Source organism: Symphalangus syndactylus, chromosome 12 (assembly GCF_028878055.3).
Source record: "Symphalangus syndactylus isolate Jambi chromosome 12, NHGRI_mSymSyn1-v2.1_pri, whole genome shotgun sequence".
Lineage (NCBI taxonomy): Eukaryota > Metazoa > Chordata > Mammalia > Primates > Hylobatidae > Symphalangus > Symphalangus syndactylus.
In genome coordinates this window covers 73,154,372-73,171,802 of record NC_072441.2, presented here as the reverse complement: position 1 = coordinate 73,171,802, position 17,431 = coordinate 73,154,372, and the positions used below count along the sequence as shown (strand labels likewise).

General features: G+C 45.2%; 1 protein-coding gene across 33 annotated transcripts in view; it reads right to left on the bottom strand.

The window, feature by feature from the left end:
• Positions 1–228: 228 nt before the first annotated feature.
• LOC129472117 (myomegalin) overlaps positions 229–17,431 on the bottom strand; it is a 239,400-nt gene continuing 222,197 nt past the window's right edge. For 11 of the 33 annotated variants that reach the window (XM_063625850.1, XM_063625851.1, XM_063625856.1 and 8 more), the window contains 12 exons: positions 16,425–16,676; positions 15,118–15,249; positions 14,337–14,456; positions 12,662–12,851; positions 11,842–11,966; positions 8,544–8,783; positions 6,405–6,521; positions 5,611–5,837; positions 4,537–4,680; positions 3,312–3,450; positions 2,959–3,005; positions 229–1,298 (listed from right to left, as the gene is read on the bottom strand). In XM_063625850.1, coding sequence (XP_063481920.1) covers positions 1,257–1,298; positions 2,959–3,005; positions 3,312–3,450; positions 4,537–4,680; positions 5,611–5,837; positions 6,405–6,521; positions 8,544–8,783; positions 11,842–11,966; positions 12,662–12,851; positions 14,337–14,456; positions 15,118–15,249; positions 16,425–16,676 — 1,775 coding nt within the window. In that variant the 3' untranslated portion in view covers positions 229–1,256. Of the gene's footprint in view, positions 1,299–2,012; positions 2,065–2,958; positions 3,006–3,311; positions 3,451–4,536; positions 4,681–5,610; positions 5,838–6,404; positions 6,522–8,543; positions 8,784–11,841; positions 11,967–12,661; positions 12,852–14,336; positions 14,457–15,117; positions 15,250–16,424; positions 16,677–17,431 lie in introns of those variants that run through there. The other 22 variants (XM_063625863.1, XM_063625867.1, XM_063625873.1 and 19 more) reach the window with 10 other exon arrangements.

The window sequence follows — 17,431 nt, the reverse complement described above, 5'->3', positions numbered from 1 at the left end:
TATAATCTCCATAGCTGCTTCTCAGGCACACCAAGTTTAAGAACCATTCTGTCATATTTTCAGACTGGGGATTCTTACAAAATGACAAAGAAGGAAAACCTTAATCTTTTAAAGTTAGAGTTCAAGCATTAGACTATGCACTTCTTAAACACAGTTTGTCTTACCCATTTTCTCTTTCCAGTTCTTTATACTGTTAAGGGATTGGTGCAGCAATGGGAAACAAAGCAGTGAAAGAAAAACTATTTATTTCTTTATACACATTTTGCTTTAATAATCACCAAAAAGACTTTCATTTTCTGTCACCCACCCTGTCCACCAGTTATGTTGGCCTTCAATATATGGCGATAACAACATATATAAATCTATATCATACATTTATACACACAAACACATTCTATCAGCACTGTGAAGACACAGACTAGGCTTTACTAGACTAGGGGCCTCTCCCATGCCACTTAAAAATGAGCACAGCTTTGCTCTATGCAAGAATTTCAACAGAGTTGGTCTGGCCATCAGTCCCCAATTTCCCCGAGGTAAGGATAGGATGACAAAATGGGACAGCATCTTTGAAGTGAGGTCAGTCCAATTTGGGTATCATAGAAGAAAAGAAATAGGATGTGCTAGGTTAAGTCTGAGATGGTATCTGGGAAGTCACCACATTCATGATGTGAACTCAAAGAACACAGGTGCCAGTGCAGATCAAAGCCCGCCTGACTCGACCCAACAGGGTCAGGTGTGGATCTGTGAGTAGTGCTCACTGAGCCCCGCCAGCAGTGTCTGGCAGGGCACTGCTGCTCAGTAGTGTGCTTTTAGAACCTGTCAGAGGAGCTCCAGCATTGGGACCACGTGCCCCATTCATCAGAATCAGGGTCCCATATCCACTGAGTTTTCCATCTCAGGACAGCTGATGAGGCAAGAAATGTGCTGTTGCTAGTTCCCAAGCTGCTGGGGCTGTTGAGAGGCAGTATCACAAAAACTTCTATTCAAACTACGCATCTTTTGCTTAGTGCTGGGCCAAGTGGACCTTGGCTAATGGTATTCCATAGCTGTCAGAAAGGCTTTCTGCCTTTCTCCCAGCTCCACCAGGATACATCTCTGACTCCCTCTTCTGGACCCTCCAGTGGACTTGGAGGAATGAGGCCCAGACGCTCCTCAGCAGATAGGTAGCTGCACAAAAGGAGGACAGGCCCACCTTTCCTGCTGTTTTAAGGACTTCTGGTGGCTGCGCTTCTTGCATGGTTCCTGGAAGGTAAGGGTCACAAGGCTGGAGTACACGGCAGAGCCCTTAGGGATTTCACCTGCAGACATAAAACAAACCAAATCAGTGTACATTGCCAGGCCCTACTGATGGCTACTTGAAGCTGGAGTGAGAGCTACGGGGTGACCAAAGCCAGGAGCACGGTGAGAGCCAGTTAAGAGGATGAGCTAAGAGCATGCGCTGCAGTCTGGAGGAGCAACAGGTGCCCGAGATTAGGGGGAGCCTCCCCACCTCCCTGTGTGCTGAGATCCCTGCTCCAATTCACTGCACACTGGGCGGCTGGATCCTATCACTCCCTCTTCAGGGGCCAGGTGACTCTCCAAATCACTTTGTCTCCGCAGAAAGAGGCCTTTGTCATCTCCACCCAAGAAAGAAGTGCTTAGCATGAAACATGCACATATAGAAACAGCCTGTTGTAGCAAGAAGAGGACATTTTGCTGGGAAGTCCTCTGTTAAGTTTATGTCCAGTCGCCATAATGAGTGTGTGGAGGGGCCAAGTCCACAGGGACCTCAGAGCTCAACTAAGTCCAGTTCCATCTTTGACAGATGAGGGTGCAGCAGTCTCACAGAGACTAAGGGACAAGCCAAAGCCACACAGCAGTTAGTGATAAGCCAGGGCTTAGGACCGAGGCCTCGGGTCCTTTCCAGTGATCTATGGGAGGTGGAGGGGAAAGCTTCCATACTGGAGAAAGCCAGTGGATACTAGAGACTTTTGGGTTACCTTTTAGTGGATACTAGAGACTTTTTGGATTACCTTTTCTGGGACAGGAATAAGGCTTTACAGAGGCAATCCTGTAAGTGCTGCTCTAAAGAGGCTCAGGAAAGAGAAGAATTATCAGAGAAAAACAAAAGGGAATTAGTGAAAAAATAAAAAAAAGAGCAAGTTAAACTGGCCCAAGTCATTTTCACACTATGGAGATCAACATTCTCTCAGGTTACGGTTTAGAAACATTTCTAGGAATATGCTGAATTGCTTATGGCAAAGCTTTGAAGTCCACGTTAAAAGGTTTAGTTTCTGATTTTTAAACCATTTCATATACCTCAAGTTTTTCTTCAAAGCACTTCCTAGGGAATGATTAACACTTAGTGTTTTAAGTAAATGTAGATAATGTCTGGTACATATATAACATTTTTTCCCTGAAGGTTCAGTTGTTATTTATTAACAAATTTGCTTTTAGACCAATGAGACCCAACAGATCTCTTTTGTCATGTTGCTTAAAGATATATCAAAATCAAATTGCTGTTCTTAACCCAGGAGTGTGCAGTGAAATCAGTTTATTAGGTTGCAAATTGCTTTTACTTTTTCATGAAGAGTAGAACACATAACTGGCCTCAAGATCCCTCTACCAAAAGCTCATTCAGAGGCAGACTCCTGAATGTCTAACGACTTCAAGAGTGAGCTGAATTGCATTTCTGCAGTCTCCTGACTTGGCATCAAAGAAGAAAAATTGGAGTAAAAAGGAGAGATGATGACAATGTGAGAGTGAGCCAAGATACAGGGCAGGAGCTGACGGGGTGGGAGGGTGATGGGAACAGAAACTAGCAGGAAGCTCACTGAGGACCTGTGATCTTGCAAGTGGACCCCAAATCTTCTCCTGGAAGGCCAAAGCAGGCCAAGGGTCACCTACAAGATCTGCTAATGGATGGTGATGGGTTGGGGACAGGCTTGGTGCCTCTGACTGGTGCAGTAGTTTCCTTACCTCTAAGTTAGTCCTTGCCTTCTTTAAAACATCGTGTGTTCTGGTTACTGAAACAACAAAAGAGCACCACAGAGTAGAAATCACCAGCAGAAATTAACCCTACTTGCTTAGCGTGAGAATTCTAAAGCATTTATTTCTTTCTGGCCATTCAGCTTGGAGTCTCCTTCTATCCACCCCCTGTCCTCCCCACCCTCTGCATCCACAATTGCTCGTGGCACAGGAGGTTTGGGGACATCAAATCAGTCTCCACTCCCAACATCTCCAAGCCCCCCTGGTCACTTCTCATCTGAAGCACAAGCGGGGCATCGGGAAGACTGCCCGTTTCTTCCCCCATTCCCTCTCAGGGAACCTACGCTGGCTGACGATGAACTGCTCCATGCTCTCCTTCTGCTGGTTGGCTGTCTTCAGACGCTCAGTTGTGCTCTGAAGGAGCCGCTCCTGTTTGGATACTTTGGTTCTCAGTTCCAGAAGTTCCCTTTCTGTTGATTCTCCCTGGATATGAGGAACAGACTCTTACTGACCAGGCAGAAGGCCTAAAACACCCTGTGCTTTGTGGCCCTTTCCAATTCAAAGAGGATTCTACAATCTTCTCTACCCTCCTGAACTGGATTTCCTCCTTCACAGCCTTGGATACCTCCAGCTGAGGACAGTTTAGGATGAGGCCATTAGGTAGGAATATTGAGACTCTGGAATCCCCCATGCAGACTAGAACAGGCCTACATACCTGTAGCTTAAGAGAACCTCGCTTCAGGCTGGTATAAAACTCCCAACTCTGAAGAGGACCTTGCTTTAGTCCTGATATCAGTTCTGTCACTCTCCCTTCACAGGTAAGATTGAGAGTTCAGAAATGTTATGCTGGGGTGAGAGATCTGGACTCAGGCAAGTTTGCAAGTTTGTAAATATTTGTGCCAACATGAAGATGGCAAAACACCCTCTCCCTGGAATTAGCATAATTGCATCCAAAAGGTATTGGTGACATTGACCTGGAGCTAGAATCCCTGGGGAGGGGATCCTGAAACCTGCCTACACAAGGGTCTGTCAATCAGAGTTAGCCTGAGCTCTGAGCAGATCCTGAGGGGTGCCTGACTTTCCCCAGGCCTGGTACAGAGATGCAAGCTTAAGTGATATGCTGGGATTCCAGGCAGTGGCTAAAAAGGCTCAGTCTCATGGGGGCATTCTGTGATCATTGGACCATGGGACCTGAGGGGTAGGAGAGGGGTGCTGAAGCTTTAACTGAATTTTAGCTCAGTCAAACTTCAGAGAGGTAAAGAAACTGAACATTTATGGATTGCCAGGATTATGATGTCTCCGCCTTCTCCACACCCCTTCCTCTTCTTCTTTGATTTCTTAACCAGGGGCCAGGGGGCTGGTGGGGAATGGGATGTATTCAGAGCTGCAATGAAAGCAGCCACCATGGGTCAGAGATGTCCCTCCAGGGAGACTCCTCTAAGTTCCTGTCTATCCCAACTCACTATGTGGCTCCTGATTTTCTGGAAAAGCTGTGACATTGAGGAGACAGAACAGTATTGGAGGGCAGGAGAACTGGGTTTGAACCAAGAAAGGACACTGGCATCTTACCACTTTGCCAGGCAGCACAGGGATGTGGGTGCTTGGCAGGGCTGCTCTCCAGAACATGGTGAGGAGGGAAGCCGACTCCTCTAGGGCATGGTGCAGGGCACTGGTGCTGCTCTGAAGCTCATGAATGCCTTTGCTGCCTAGCACCTGGGGAAAGGTAACACCACAGGAGCGGAGAGATTACTTTCTTCCCCCTGCGTGGGTTCAAGCTTCCTTTGTGAGTGAGGCACAGAACATGGGCCTGCTTGAACTTGTGAAGCCCTCGCACAACCATTTGCAGCTCTCAGAACTAAGGTGCTGCTCCCTTTACCAGGAATGCCTTCCTCCACCTGCAGAACCCACAAGGCTTTCAAAACTCACCCCCCTTGCTATGTCCTCTATGAACCTGTTACCTTCCTTGTCTGAGATAAATGATCACGTTTGCACTGGCGCTTTCTCAGCACAGAGGATGACTTCTCATACTGTGCCTGTAGCCCCTTACTGTGCTTATCTACTTGGGTGTGTGTGTTGCCCTCCAGTGTGGGGGCTCCGTGGAGGCAGGGCTGTCCCTACGCATCCATGGGTCTCCAGCAGCTCAGACAGCACAGCCACAGGTTCCTGGTCTCTCTCACTGGCAAGGTGCTCTGAGAAGCTTTGCTGACTGCCTTCCCTCCCCTATGCAATCTGCACAAAGAAATGCCATGGCTGCCAGACTTCTTGCCCCTTCCACATGTGGGGGCCATACACCTGCAAATCCTTCAGTTTCTATCCATCCCATCGAGTTGACTCTGCCCACAGATGGTTCATGTGCCTGCATGACTATGGTAGATAATAAGCTACAAAAGGCTGCTAGGCAATGCCACGTGTTTCTGTGGGGCTGAGGGGAAATATCCAGTCAGCTACATCTGGAACAGAGCAGAACTCACAGTGAAAATAGGAGATAGATAAGAAAGGGCCTGGCTGCTATACATGGAAGAGGAAGCCTCAGCTGTGGAGAGATGCAAAGCATGAAAAAAAAAAAAATGGTAGGAGAAGGAGTTAACATCAAAGGAAGAAACGGCACAAGGAGAGTGCACCTAAAGCTACAGGTGTGATTACCTCTGTGCCTTGGGCTTCAAGGCCAGGGAAGCTGCACGCTGATCTCACAAGAGACACTATCTTTTTGACCAGCAGCTTGCCCTCTGCAATCTGCTGTCTTAGGGCACTGTAGTCATCAATGTGGCCAATGACATGGCGGCCATGCTTATTGGCAAAGGAGCCATCAGTAGCATCACCCTCCAGCTTGGGAGGGGTCTTCATTATTGGAGAAGTATCCAAACCCAAGCCTGAAAAAGAAAATGACAACACAACAGAATCTTCTGTTATTCATAATGATATCCTCAGTTTGCTCTAACTAAAACAGAGGTAGGGAACAAGAAAAGGACGAGGCTGGGAACAAGAAAGGAAGCCTTGGAATGTACAAGGGTGGGGCAAAGTCCATAGAGATCTTCTGGCTTCTACATTTTTACAATCTTTCTTACATTATCTCTTAATGATAAATTTGCCAGGAGATAATTTTTTCCTTATTGGCAAATGAAATAGGACGAATCATAATAAATAATAAGTTTCTGGGTAGAGAAGACAGAGACAAGGCAATCAAGCTGGATACAGACAGCATTTTCAAGAATAGTGAGATTATGGCACAATGAAGCAAAAATAGCAGTAGGAAAACTACAGGAGGATGAACAATGGCAAGAAAGACAGCTACAGAAGGTGCAGAGAGTAGGGCTAAAGGCCTTGGGGCATGCAGAGAAAACTCTAAATACAGATAATATGTTTAGAGACAACAAAAGGTTGTTTGCATTAATCTCTTTCCATCATCAGTCCCTGGGCTCTTTAGTTGCCATATTTACCATCTGTTCTGTTGATTATGGCCGTTTCTGAGCCAGGAGTAGAGGAAGCAGAGCTGGGGAGGACCAGAGCTGGGGAATTCATACCAACATCCCGGACTGGAGGAGACACAGCCGAATCTAGGGGGCAAAGGCAACCACAGTTTTCAGGAGCCCTGGAACACACTGCTCGTGAAGCACATGCACACCTAGCCATCCCCACTGAGACCTAAGGTGGCAGGACTCTCCTCTTACAGAATTATCCATACCCCACAAGCCAAAAAAAAAGCCCATGAGTCACTGAGTTCAGAATGTGTCCATTCTTCAGAACAAAAAGATATTCCTTTAATTGAGGGGTGTTCCATGAGAAAGTAATCTCTAGTTTGAAAAATTATTAGGTGTATTTTTATAAACCGAGTCTTAAGTATAATTTGTGTGTGGTATCTAATATGATGCCCTGTAACTAAATGTAATATGTATAAATATACATAGTACATATTAAAATCTAGAATCAAGGACTCAAGGAATGAATGGATTCATGGACTCAACATTCTAGTCATCATTCTGATGAGGTAATACTGAAAAAAGTTGACTTGTATGAGAAGAACAGAGACAGAAGGCTTGGTGGGTTAACATCTTGCTGGAGACTAAAAAGCAACCCTATGGTGGAGGAATTGGAAAATATCACAAAGAAGGTAGAAAAGGTCCTCCTCAGGCAAGTGTGGCCCATTGCCTGCTTTCCAGCTCAGGCCTCAGGGGTGCTAGAGAAAGAGGGGCAGGGACTGCACCAGTGGGGCTGAGTCTTGGCTGCTGTATGGGAAGCCAGTGAGAGGGGAAGGCCTGGTTAGAAGGAAGAGTTGGAGACATAACTGAACACCACAACCATCAGGGCAGCCCAGAGGAGGGCAAGGTGTCCACCTAATGTAAGCTGAGAAGTTCCTGGCGGCCAGGCGGTTTGCTTGGTGGACCACGTGTGTTTTTTTATTGAATTGCCAAAACAGCATAATCATGTTTTTGTCACCTTCATTTGACAAATAAGGTTACTGTCAGATAAATGAGAATCTACAAGAACCAGAGAAAAATAAAGATTAACATGGCCCAGAAATAGCTGGCAGGAGAGTTTGAAAGTTCAGCTTTAGAGAAACTGAACAGAAGTGGTTCCTGATTTGAATAAAATTGAAGGTATGGCCATGGAGGTGAGTGGAGATGGTGTACTAAATGGTGTATCAAAAGAAGAGAAGGACAGAGGAAGTAGAAATTGAATGATTTAAGAGACTAGGGGGACACCATTGACATTTCAATGAAAACTGGGAGAAGTGAGATTGATGGGGGATATTGAGAAGAGAAGGGGGACCTGGTCAAACATGCCTATCTGAAAAGGCAGGCAAGGGGTGGGATAGAGAAAGCGAATGATGGCCACCCGAAATAAGTCACCCACCATCCAGGACTTCCCCAGAGCCCTGTTTCCTTAGGGGAGGAACATTTTACCACACACTGAGTTCCCCACCTGTGAGGGAAAGGGGGAACAGAGAATCTGGGAAGGTCGGCAATACTGAGACAGGGCACAATGAGCTAGAAGGAACACAGACTGAAAATCACAATATCTTGTTCTGATCCTGACTTTGTCTATAACTTCTCTAAACACTCGCTTCTCTGTTAATATCTCAAGACCTAAGTTTTCTTATGTGAAATACAGAGATAGCAAAACCTGCTTTACTTCAGATGAAATTATAAATGTGAAAACACTTGGCTAATACTAAAGCACCAAGCAAATCCAAGAAAAAGATATGAACATATACAGCTGCTAATTATTGAGCAATTCTTAGTGTGCCAAGCACTTGTAAATGATTTCATTTAATGCTCAAAATCATATAAGGTACATATGATCATTATCCTCATCTTAAATATAAGGAAACTAAGGCTTAAACCTCTGAGACTTTAAACACCTTGCCCAAATCAAATGACCTGTAAGTGGTAAACTCAGAATCTGGAGCCCGGTTTGACCCAAATCCCACGCTTTCACTCAGGCTGCTAGACTACAGCATCTCTGATTTCAACCTGACCCTAAGGAGTATGGACCAGGCAGATTGCACCTTCTGCCGCAGAACTTCCTGGTGATCTCCCCACTGGCCAAGGGCTTTCTAAGTCCCTTTTCCTTCCTACCTTGGAGGAGCAGCTGCTTGTTTCCAGGGTCAGCGCTGGCTGGGAAGTTCTGGTTAACAGAGGACAGGCTGAGGCTGGCTTTGCCAGCACCGCTATCCAGCTGCTGTTGCAGCTGCAGTCGCAGGCAATTGTTCCCCTGAATGCTCTGCTCCAGCTGCCCTCTCAGAGCTCGTACCTCTGCCACCAGGTGGCTCAGGTCACTGCTCAAAGGGATTTGGTGACAGGCATGCAGGCTGTAAGCTAAGAGAGAAGGAGTCTGGTAACATTGACCCAAGTATTTCCAAGCACTTGTCAGAACCCTCCTCTGTGACATTCTTTTCTGCCAAGGACTCCACTATCATCTGAGTCTCATGCAACCCATCTATGACAGAGATGTCACCATTTCTGTGTGTGGCCGGGGGATGGCACTGGGCTGGCACACATCCAGTCTGAAGCTTCCTTGCGGCTTAAGTTACACACATGCACCTATAGAGCATTTGATTGGCAGATGAGGATAAGTCCATATTTCATCTCCACAGTAACCTTAGTCCTGTAGGCTAAAGTATAAGATCCTCCAAGGTAGAAGGTCAGCACTGAGCTAGAGAAGGGTAGGGGATGAGGGAGAAAGAGATTTCACAGTCCTCATTCTCAAAAATGAAAGAGGAGAAGGAGGAGGTCTTTTGGTAGCATGTGAGAATGTGAGTTGGGCACCTTAGACGAGGGATTATAACTGAGTTTTTCAATTTCTCTCTCTCTTTCTCTCTCTCTCTCTCTACATATATATATGTGTGTGTGTGTGTGTGTGTACATATATATACACCTACATATAGTGTGTTTATATATGTTGTGCGTATATACATACTATATATAGGTGTATATATGTACACATATACATGTACATATATGTACACACATATATATGTATATATATTTACCTCCATTCACCACATGTCTGTTTCTTTGTACTGGGGTTGAAGAGATCTAAGAAATATTCTACGAGGCCACAATGCCTTATTTGAAAACCTTAAGGCCAAATGTATTTCGAAAGGTAAAATTTGTTTTAGTTTTTAGCAAGGCAACAGGATGTATATATCATATACAACATGTATCCAGTTGCATGTGAGCCACAATCCTTAATCAAACATACAACTATTTCTGCAATGAGCTATGTGAATATTCTAAGTAGATAAATAAAGACTTATGAATATCCTCTTGTCAGATCATCTAGATTTTTTCACTAAATGAGTATTTGAAAAATTTAATTTGGAAATCTTACTGGATTTTGAAATTACAGATAAGAGATTATGGCGCTTTAGTGGTTGTAGCTTTGAAATGAGTCCTAAAAGGCAGGGAGAAAAGCATGAAAGGAAAGGGAGCTCAGGATGAACTAGTTGTAGAGGCTTTGGTAAATAATCTACTCTTGAATTTTGCCCAAAGTTTTATGATGTTCCTCTCTCTCTTTCTCAATCCAACTTCTCACTAAATTTTGCTTATTTTTTAAGAGATGTTTTAAGATCTATCTATACCCTTTCATCTTCCCAATAGCACCTTATATTAGACTGTCATCTCTTAATGTGCCAGAATATCACTAGACCCATCCAATAGGTTTCCCAGATTCTAATGTCTCCCAACTCCAGGACATCCCCTGAGACTTAGCATCCTAAAGTTCTGTTTTCATCATATGCTTATCTTCTTTGAAAAAGAAGTTTCATTATCTACGATACAGAATGTCAACTTTCACCCTGACCTGTGAGCTTTCAAGATTTGGTGACTCTGCTCCACCATCCTGACTTCTCACTCCCCCAACCCTAAGCTTCTCCTGTGGTCGGGCTGGTCCCACTGACCCAACACTCACCATGACTGTGTACTTAAGCTATTCTCCCAGCCTGGTGAGCCCCCTGTATTTCTTCAAGTTCCAGTTCACCTTCTCTTTAGAAAATCAGGAAACTAAATCAGGATTTATGATAATTCAAATCTAACTTCCACTGCCCTTCACTCTTTGTTTAGCCCTCTGGAGGGACATAAAATACATGAGTTCTTTTTCACCTGACAGTTCTTCAAATATCTGAAGCCAGTTCTCATGTCCTCAAGATCCTTTGAAAGCCTACATTTCTTTAGTTTCTTTGACCAGTTGGAGATTTCTGGCCCACACCATTGTGTGCCCTGTCTTCATTATGTTCCCTAGTGTGTCAACGCCCTTTTCAAAGATGGTGCCCTGTAATCTAACAATACTTTAGACATGTCTCCACAGGCGAACATCACACTTACACTACTGTAGTGTCAGTTTGAGCTGGCATTTCTAGCAACCTGTGGCCTACGACTTACTTGTGTGAACATGTTTCTACCAAATCCCATACCCTCAAGTCCATGAACGACTGCCTGTCCTATATTTCTACCCTCGTCCTATATTTCTACCACGGATATTTTTAATCAAGCTCAGGATTTTGCTTTTTATCTTTGCTAAATTTCATGACATTGATGTCAGTCCTCTGTTGTAGCCTGCTGTGACTTATTAACATTATGTTTTGAGTACCCTTCTCCATTTAAAGAAGAATGAAGAAATATATCAAAATTCTCAAATATTACATTATTATTTCAGCAGGCAGCAAAGTCTTCAATAAATGTCTTTAATATTTAAATCCAGGATTGAAATTTAGGTCCTATTAGTGGTATTTCTATAAGGGTTTTTTGTTTTCGTTTTTGTGTCTTTTAATTTTATCCTGTGGGCAGGCTGGTCCCCACTGACTCAACACTCACCATGACTTTGTACTTTAGCTATTTGCTCAGCCTGGTAAGCCCCTGTGTTTCTTCAAATTCCAGTTCACGTTCTCTTTAGAAAATCAGGAAACTAAATCAGGATTTATGAAAATTACATGAAAGGGCAATAAGCTGAGACCCAGATGTCACTAGGGAAAGGGTCAGGGTGGGAGCAGACTGCCTGCTGCATCGGGCTGAATGGGTTGTCAGTATGTATTACTGACAATATTAAAGGCCTTTTCAAATGATGATATCATTAGGACAGTTCTTTTGCTTTCAAAAATGTTACAATCTAGACATTGATAGGAATGTCTAGAATAGGAATGTCTAGATTTTCTTAAAGTAATTAGGAATGATCAGGCTGGATCTTGCTCGTGCCACCAACCTGTCCCATTGGGCTTTGTGTTTGAGAGTTCCTACTAGGAGCCCCAGGCTTGGGTGGGGGTTTCTGTGACAGAACTCTGTAGCTTCCCACGATCTCCACAACTCCCAAAGGAAAGAGCTCACTAGCAACCTATGCAAGGGCAAAAAGCTCATGGGGTGAGGGGAGAAGAACACATACCTTTCAGCCCCTTCTTGGAATTGCCATAAAGTGCCTCGTAGATTTGTAGCTCTGACTGGAGGGACTCAAAGAGCTGCTGTTTCTCTTCACACTGTTGCTGCAGGAGAACCAGCTTGTGCTGCAGTCTGACCAGGGAGAGGTAAGGCCCACTGAGATGGCAGAGCCACTCAGCCACACCAGAGCAACAAGCTGAGAGCCAGATGTCAACTCGGGGTCATAAAGGGTTACGGTTAAGGTTAACATCTGAGCCCCAGATGTCAACTCAGGGGGTCAGGAAGATCATCACTTTTATTTCACAGATGTGGAAATGGAGGCTGAGGGAGGTCAAGTAACTGCTTGAAAACACACCATTGCCTACATTAGTTCATAGCAGAACAGACACACCAGCACAGTCTCCTTACTGTTCCTACAGTGCTCTTTGCATTCTGACAAGCGGTTACAGGGCTTATGCTGGGACCAAGCATCACAGCCAGTATAGAAGCTTCCTAGGTGATGGTGAGACTAATGTCCTATATCTAATTGGAAACATGGGAACCCTTGTTTTTCATATCTCTGATATACTGAAGACTTCTATAACAGAGTTTTACTCTCTCAACTTGGGAGTGACAAGGCATTCCCAGAGAAGCCCTTTCTTCTGCTCAAAGCACCCCTGCAACCGCCCCCACCCCACAACTGACACAAAAAAGTCAGGAATAGCAGAGGGAACATTTAGGTTTCCAAAAGAGGACACCAATTGTCTTGCCAATATCCCTTCTCGTAATGTAAGAATGAATGTAAGAATGAAGAATGCTACCTTCTCTGTCAATGGGTCCCCTCTTACCTCGAGTCGTTTTCCTGGAGGGAAAGACGTTCCTCCCTGAAATGCAAGACCTCTTGCTGCTTCTCCCTCAAGTCTTCCAAAAGCTGCTGCCTTTTCACTTTCTGGTGCTCCAGCTCCTTTTCTAGCTCTTGAAGGTGGGATCGAGAGGACAGCAGAGCCTCCCTCAGGCTTTCCGTTTCCTGGGAGTGCTCTGGTGAGAGGAACACAGGATTGATTTATTAAGATGGGGCCAGAGCTCAGCTGGAAGATGACCCCAAGCACATCCGCCCTGACAAACAGAGATAAGGAGCAGGGAAGGAAGGCCCTATGTTGGTGGGAAGAGCATGCTGGCTCAACATCCCCCGCAGCTTGGAGAATGGTTCATCTCTGTCTTTGTAAAACACTTCATGCCACTTATTTAATCTGTCCTACCTTGCTCTTACAGAAATTCTGGTTTTTAATGCCCACCACTTTCCAAGTGCTCACATATCATCTGTTCAATAATCCATTCTTGAATTTTGACAAAGATCAACATCAAGATCTCTTTTTGGAATGTATCATTTTCATTATTTTGAAAACGGGGATATTTGGTTTTTTTTGAACTTGCAGCACTTCTCTTCACAAGTTGTCAAAGATTATTGAAGGGACTCTAAAAATACAGCTGCAGGCTCAGTAAGTCCTGTGGGGAAAGAGTCACCTGAGCCTGGCAAATTGTACTCGTTTAAATCTCTTACTGTCTTCTCACCTGTGAGGTCTGTTCTATTCACTCCAAGCATGCAACGATAGCTCAGTAGTTCTGCCCTCTTTCTTATCTGTTAACTTTTGTTATCGTCCCCCAGCAGTGACCTTTCCTCTCAAATCTTCTTGCTAATATAGAAATCAATCAATTAAATTAATTAATTTAGGTGGCTAATTTAGAAATATCTCTTGGTGGCTTTTTCTTTTTTCACAAGCATTCCTTCATTCTGGGCTTAATCCTTTTGGATACTACTCTCAGTCTTTTTATGGCTGTTCCATAAATATTTGTGAATAAAAATACTTTGTTATCGATAATACATTGATCTGATCAAGTAGATTAACACCAAGGTCAGCTGCCTCCCAGCCACACGAGAAATGATGCCCACCTGCGAGCACCTCCTGGCTAGGGCTGGGAAAGTGCTGGGGGCATTTGCTAGTGCCACTCGGCATGGAGTCATAGGAGTACTGACCAGAGAGAAGCCCTGAGTCTATGAGTGAGGGATGTGGTGAGGAGGCAGAGGGATGGCACAGCAGGGCCAGGAGCAACACATGCTGCTGCAGTAAAGTCTGGAGAAACTTGAGAGGGAAGATAGGCATTCCCACTCTCTCCTTTATTGGTTCCAAATCAGTTGTGAGTGAAGGGAGGTAGAACAGATACCAGACTGGTATCCAAATTGATAGCTCGTGACTCTGAATATATGCAGGTGGGCTTGTATAGAAATGATGGATTTCCTAGAGCTCTTCACTCCTGGGGACTAGGAGTCTGAGGGGCCCATAGTTGGAACATCTTAGAAAGCAGCCTTCTCTAGACTAAGAATAGCTGTGAGTTTGGGTTGGTGGATCTGAGTAGCTCTGTTACCTCTACCTTCTTCTGTTTGCTTCTCCAGTTGGTGATCAGTGTGGCCAGGGAAGAAAGAAACTTAAGAGTGACCACAGTTTGTGGGTTTTGACCACGTACCTCTGGAAACATGACTCAGTTGAGCCTGAAGTCTTTGATTTTCTTCCCTGAGGACTCTGTTCTCATTGCAGAGCTGAGGTATGGACTCCAGGCCCTGACTGTAGAAGTTAGAAGTGGATCCTGTCCCAGAAAGTAGACATTTGGGTAACAGAAGCTTCCAAATGTTTCCCATTCTTTATCTCTCAAAGATACTGCCCCAACCCAGCAGAAAACCCCAAGGACTCAAGGCCTGGCCCTGAATGAAGCATGGGGGCTGGGTACATGTTTTCTGTGTGCCTCTTCTCAGTGGATTCTTTGCGTGCATCATCACATGCCATAACTGCAATGGTGCAGGAGGCTCGATCTCCCTAAACAGCTGCTGCTATGGTATAGGCAGGACAACAACAAATGGAAAGACTGGCCTCCATGTGAGAGCAGCTTGGAAGGAGAGTGTAAGGAGAAAGGCCACCTTGGTAAAGCAGCCAGGGGTGGAGTTGGGAGGACCCTTACACACCTGGCTCCACCACTTATCAATCACACAACAAAGGCACAGACATCAGCAGGCAGTATATAAGCAGATTAAGTATGGGGTGAGAAGTCAGGTGACTCTGGGCATCAGACGTAGTTCTGCCTTAAAGAGAGTTACTCTGTAAACTCAGATATATTCAGAAAGTAGGGATGACAGTACTTGCCCACCTCCCTTGCTGGACTGTTCAAAAGGAGCAAGTGAAGTAAAGAATATCTGTGAAGCTCTGCCTAAATGTCCCTAAATAGAGCTAGAAACAGGAAGGTCCTCTCCTACCGCTTCCACGAGCAGTAGAGCTCAGCCGGTGTTCCAGTTGCTCCCGTAGGCGGTCATTGATGCAGATGGACTCCTCCAGGCGCTGGCGCAGGTTCCGGATTTCACCAAGATGCTCTTCCAGCAGGTCAGCCCCTGTGGCCAAACCACCAGGACATGGAGAGAGGTGGGAGATGGAGAATCCTGGTTACCGATGGGGGTGGGGCTCAGCCAGGGGCCCTACAGCAAGACCTGTAAATATCACTAGCCTTCTGCCAACTGTGTCCTCTCACACGGACACCCAAAAGAATGGTAGTTTTGTTTAAATAGTAAATGCACTTTCAAACATATAACAGTCACTTGCTAAAAAATCTCCATGGGCCTCCTCCCACACAGGGGTCTTGTGAGAGTTTTACGTTTTAGAAAAATAACTGAGGGCTCTGGACAAGGCCTGCCTAGCATCTGGAAAGGTATGGCCACCTCCTGGGTGTGACTATGAGGATGATAGGTGAGACCTCACTCTACCTTTCTTCTTACTGACACATGAGCAACAAAGCCATTCCTCCCACCCTTAGAAAGAAGGCCTAAAGTAAAAGTATGTGATCCTACACTCACCCTATGCAGTTAATGACTGACACTGAATGCTTCCCTGAAATCACTTTTAATATGGAAGATGATAGAATAGCCTGGAAGGATCTAGAGATCTGAAGGCAAATTAGAGAGGGGATGACACCCCCTTTCCCCCCGCCAAACAAAGGAAAAATATCCAGAAAAGTCAGATGGATGCTTACACCAGACATTAACTGCACCGTTTTGCTTTGGGCTCAGTCTTTTCCTGAAAATTACGATTGTCTTACTGTTGGAACTGAGCAGCATCTCAGCATTTATAAGCTTAGCTATACCTCTCCACTTGCTGTGACTGAGTTTTGTGCACAGGATATATGTGCAGGGTCAGGGAGCTGCACCCTTACACCCTTTCCTATGACAAGTCCTGACTGATGGAAGTCCCATCTATGCCTGGCATTCTGGAGGGGTCTAAGAGAGTGGGCCACAAAGAGGCCAGGCTGCAGAGGGATGGAAGGACATGAGTGTGACAGCACAAGAGGTGGGTACCTGGCTTTCCCATATCCCTACGGAGCACTGAGGCCCTGGGCAGGAGAATGAAGAAATGTACTTGGAAAGGATTGAGCCCTGATACAGCTCTTGCATTTTATACCCACTCTGTGAGCCAGGGATGGAGGAGGAATGAAACAGTCCTGCCTGGGTAGGAAAAGAGTAGACTCTGAATGAGACTTCTTTTCACAGGCTGCCATCTCTGCTTTGTGCTTTACCTGTGGGTTTGGAGTTAAGCTGGTACACAGAGGAGCCTGAGGATAGGTCCCCAGATACACTCCCTTTCTGAGGCCTCATCATGTCCCACTTGCCACTGCTGCCCAGGTACCCAGGCTCTAGGATTCTTCCCAGTTCTATGGTGCCCCTTGGAGGAGAGTGAGGCTGGGCAGAGTTGAGGTAGAGGGAAGAGTCAGCTTCCAAGTCGTTGCTCGGCAATGTAGCTGTGGAAGCAGGAGGAACAGTGCTGGCACCTGGGCAGAAAGAAACGTGAGTAAGAAGCAAATGGGGTGTCTGAAGGGAAGAATTTGCAGGGAAGTGTGTGACTGCTAAGAATAGAGACTAAAAGGAGATCTGTGGAATGTCAGAGATCCCGGTTCACTGTGGTATACCAATTAGACTAAGGCTCATAACCTAGAGGTTGTAACCCTTACCCTTTGTATTTCCTAGCAGGAGACACAAGAGGTAGAGAATAAAGTATCTTAAAGTCATCAGTATACACAATGGAAAAGTCCAGTGGCCCTGCTCCCGGCTCCTACTATAATCCTTCATGACAGACTCCAAGGAAAGTTCTAAAAGTAGGATTCACTCCCACAGTTAGAAGTTGTGAGTGCAGTTTCAGTTTAACATCATTCTCAGTAAACTATCGCAAGGACAAAAAACCAAACACCGTATGTTCTCACTCATAGGTGGGAATTGAACAATGAGAACTCATGGACACAGGAAGGGGAACATCACACTCCAGGGACTGTTGTGGGGTGGGGAGAGGGGGGAGGGACAGCATTAGGAGATATACCTAATGCTAAATGACGAGTTAATGGGTGCAGCAAAACAACATGGCACATGGATACCTATGTAACAAACCTGCACATTGTGCACATGTACCCTAAAACCTAAAGTATAATAATAATAATAAAAAAAAAGAAGTTGTGAGTGCAGTGGCATACAGGATTGAGCTCACCTGTGAACATGATCATCTGTTTGTCTACATGTACTTGCCTTCCCCTGA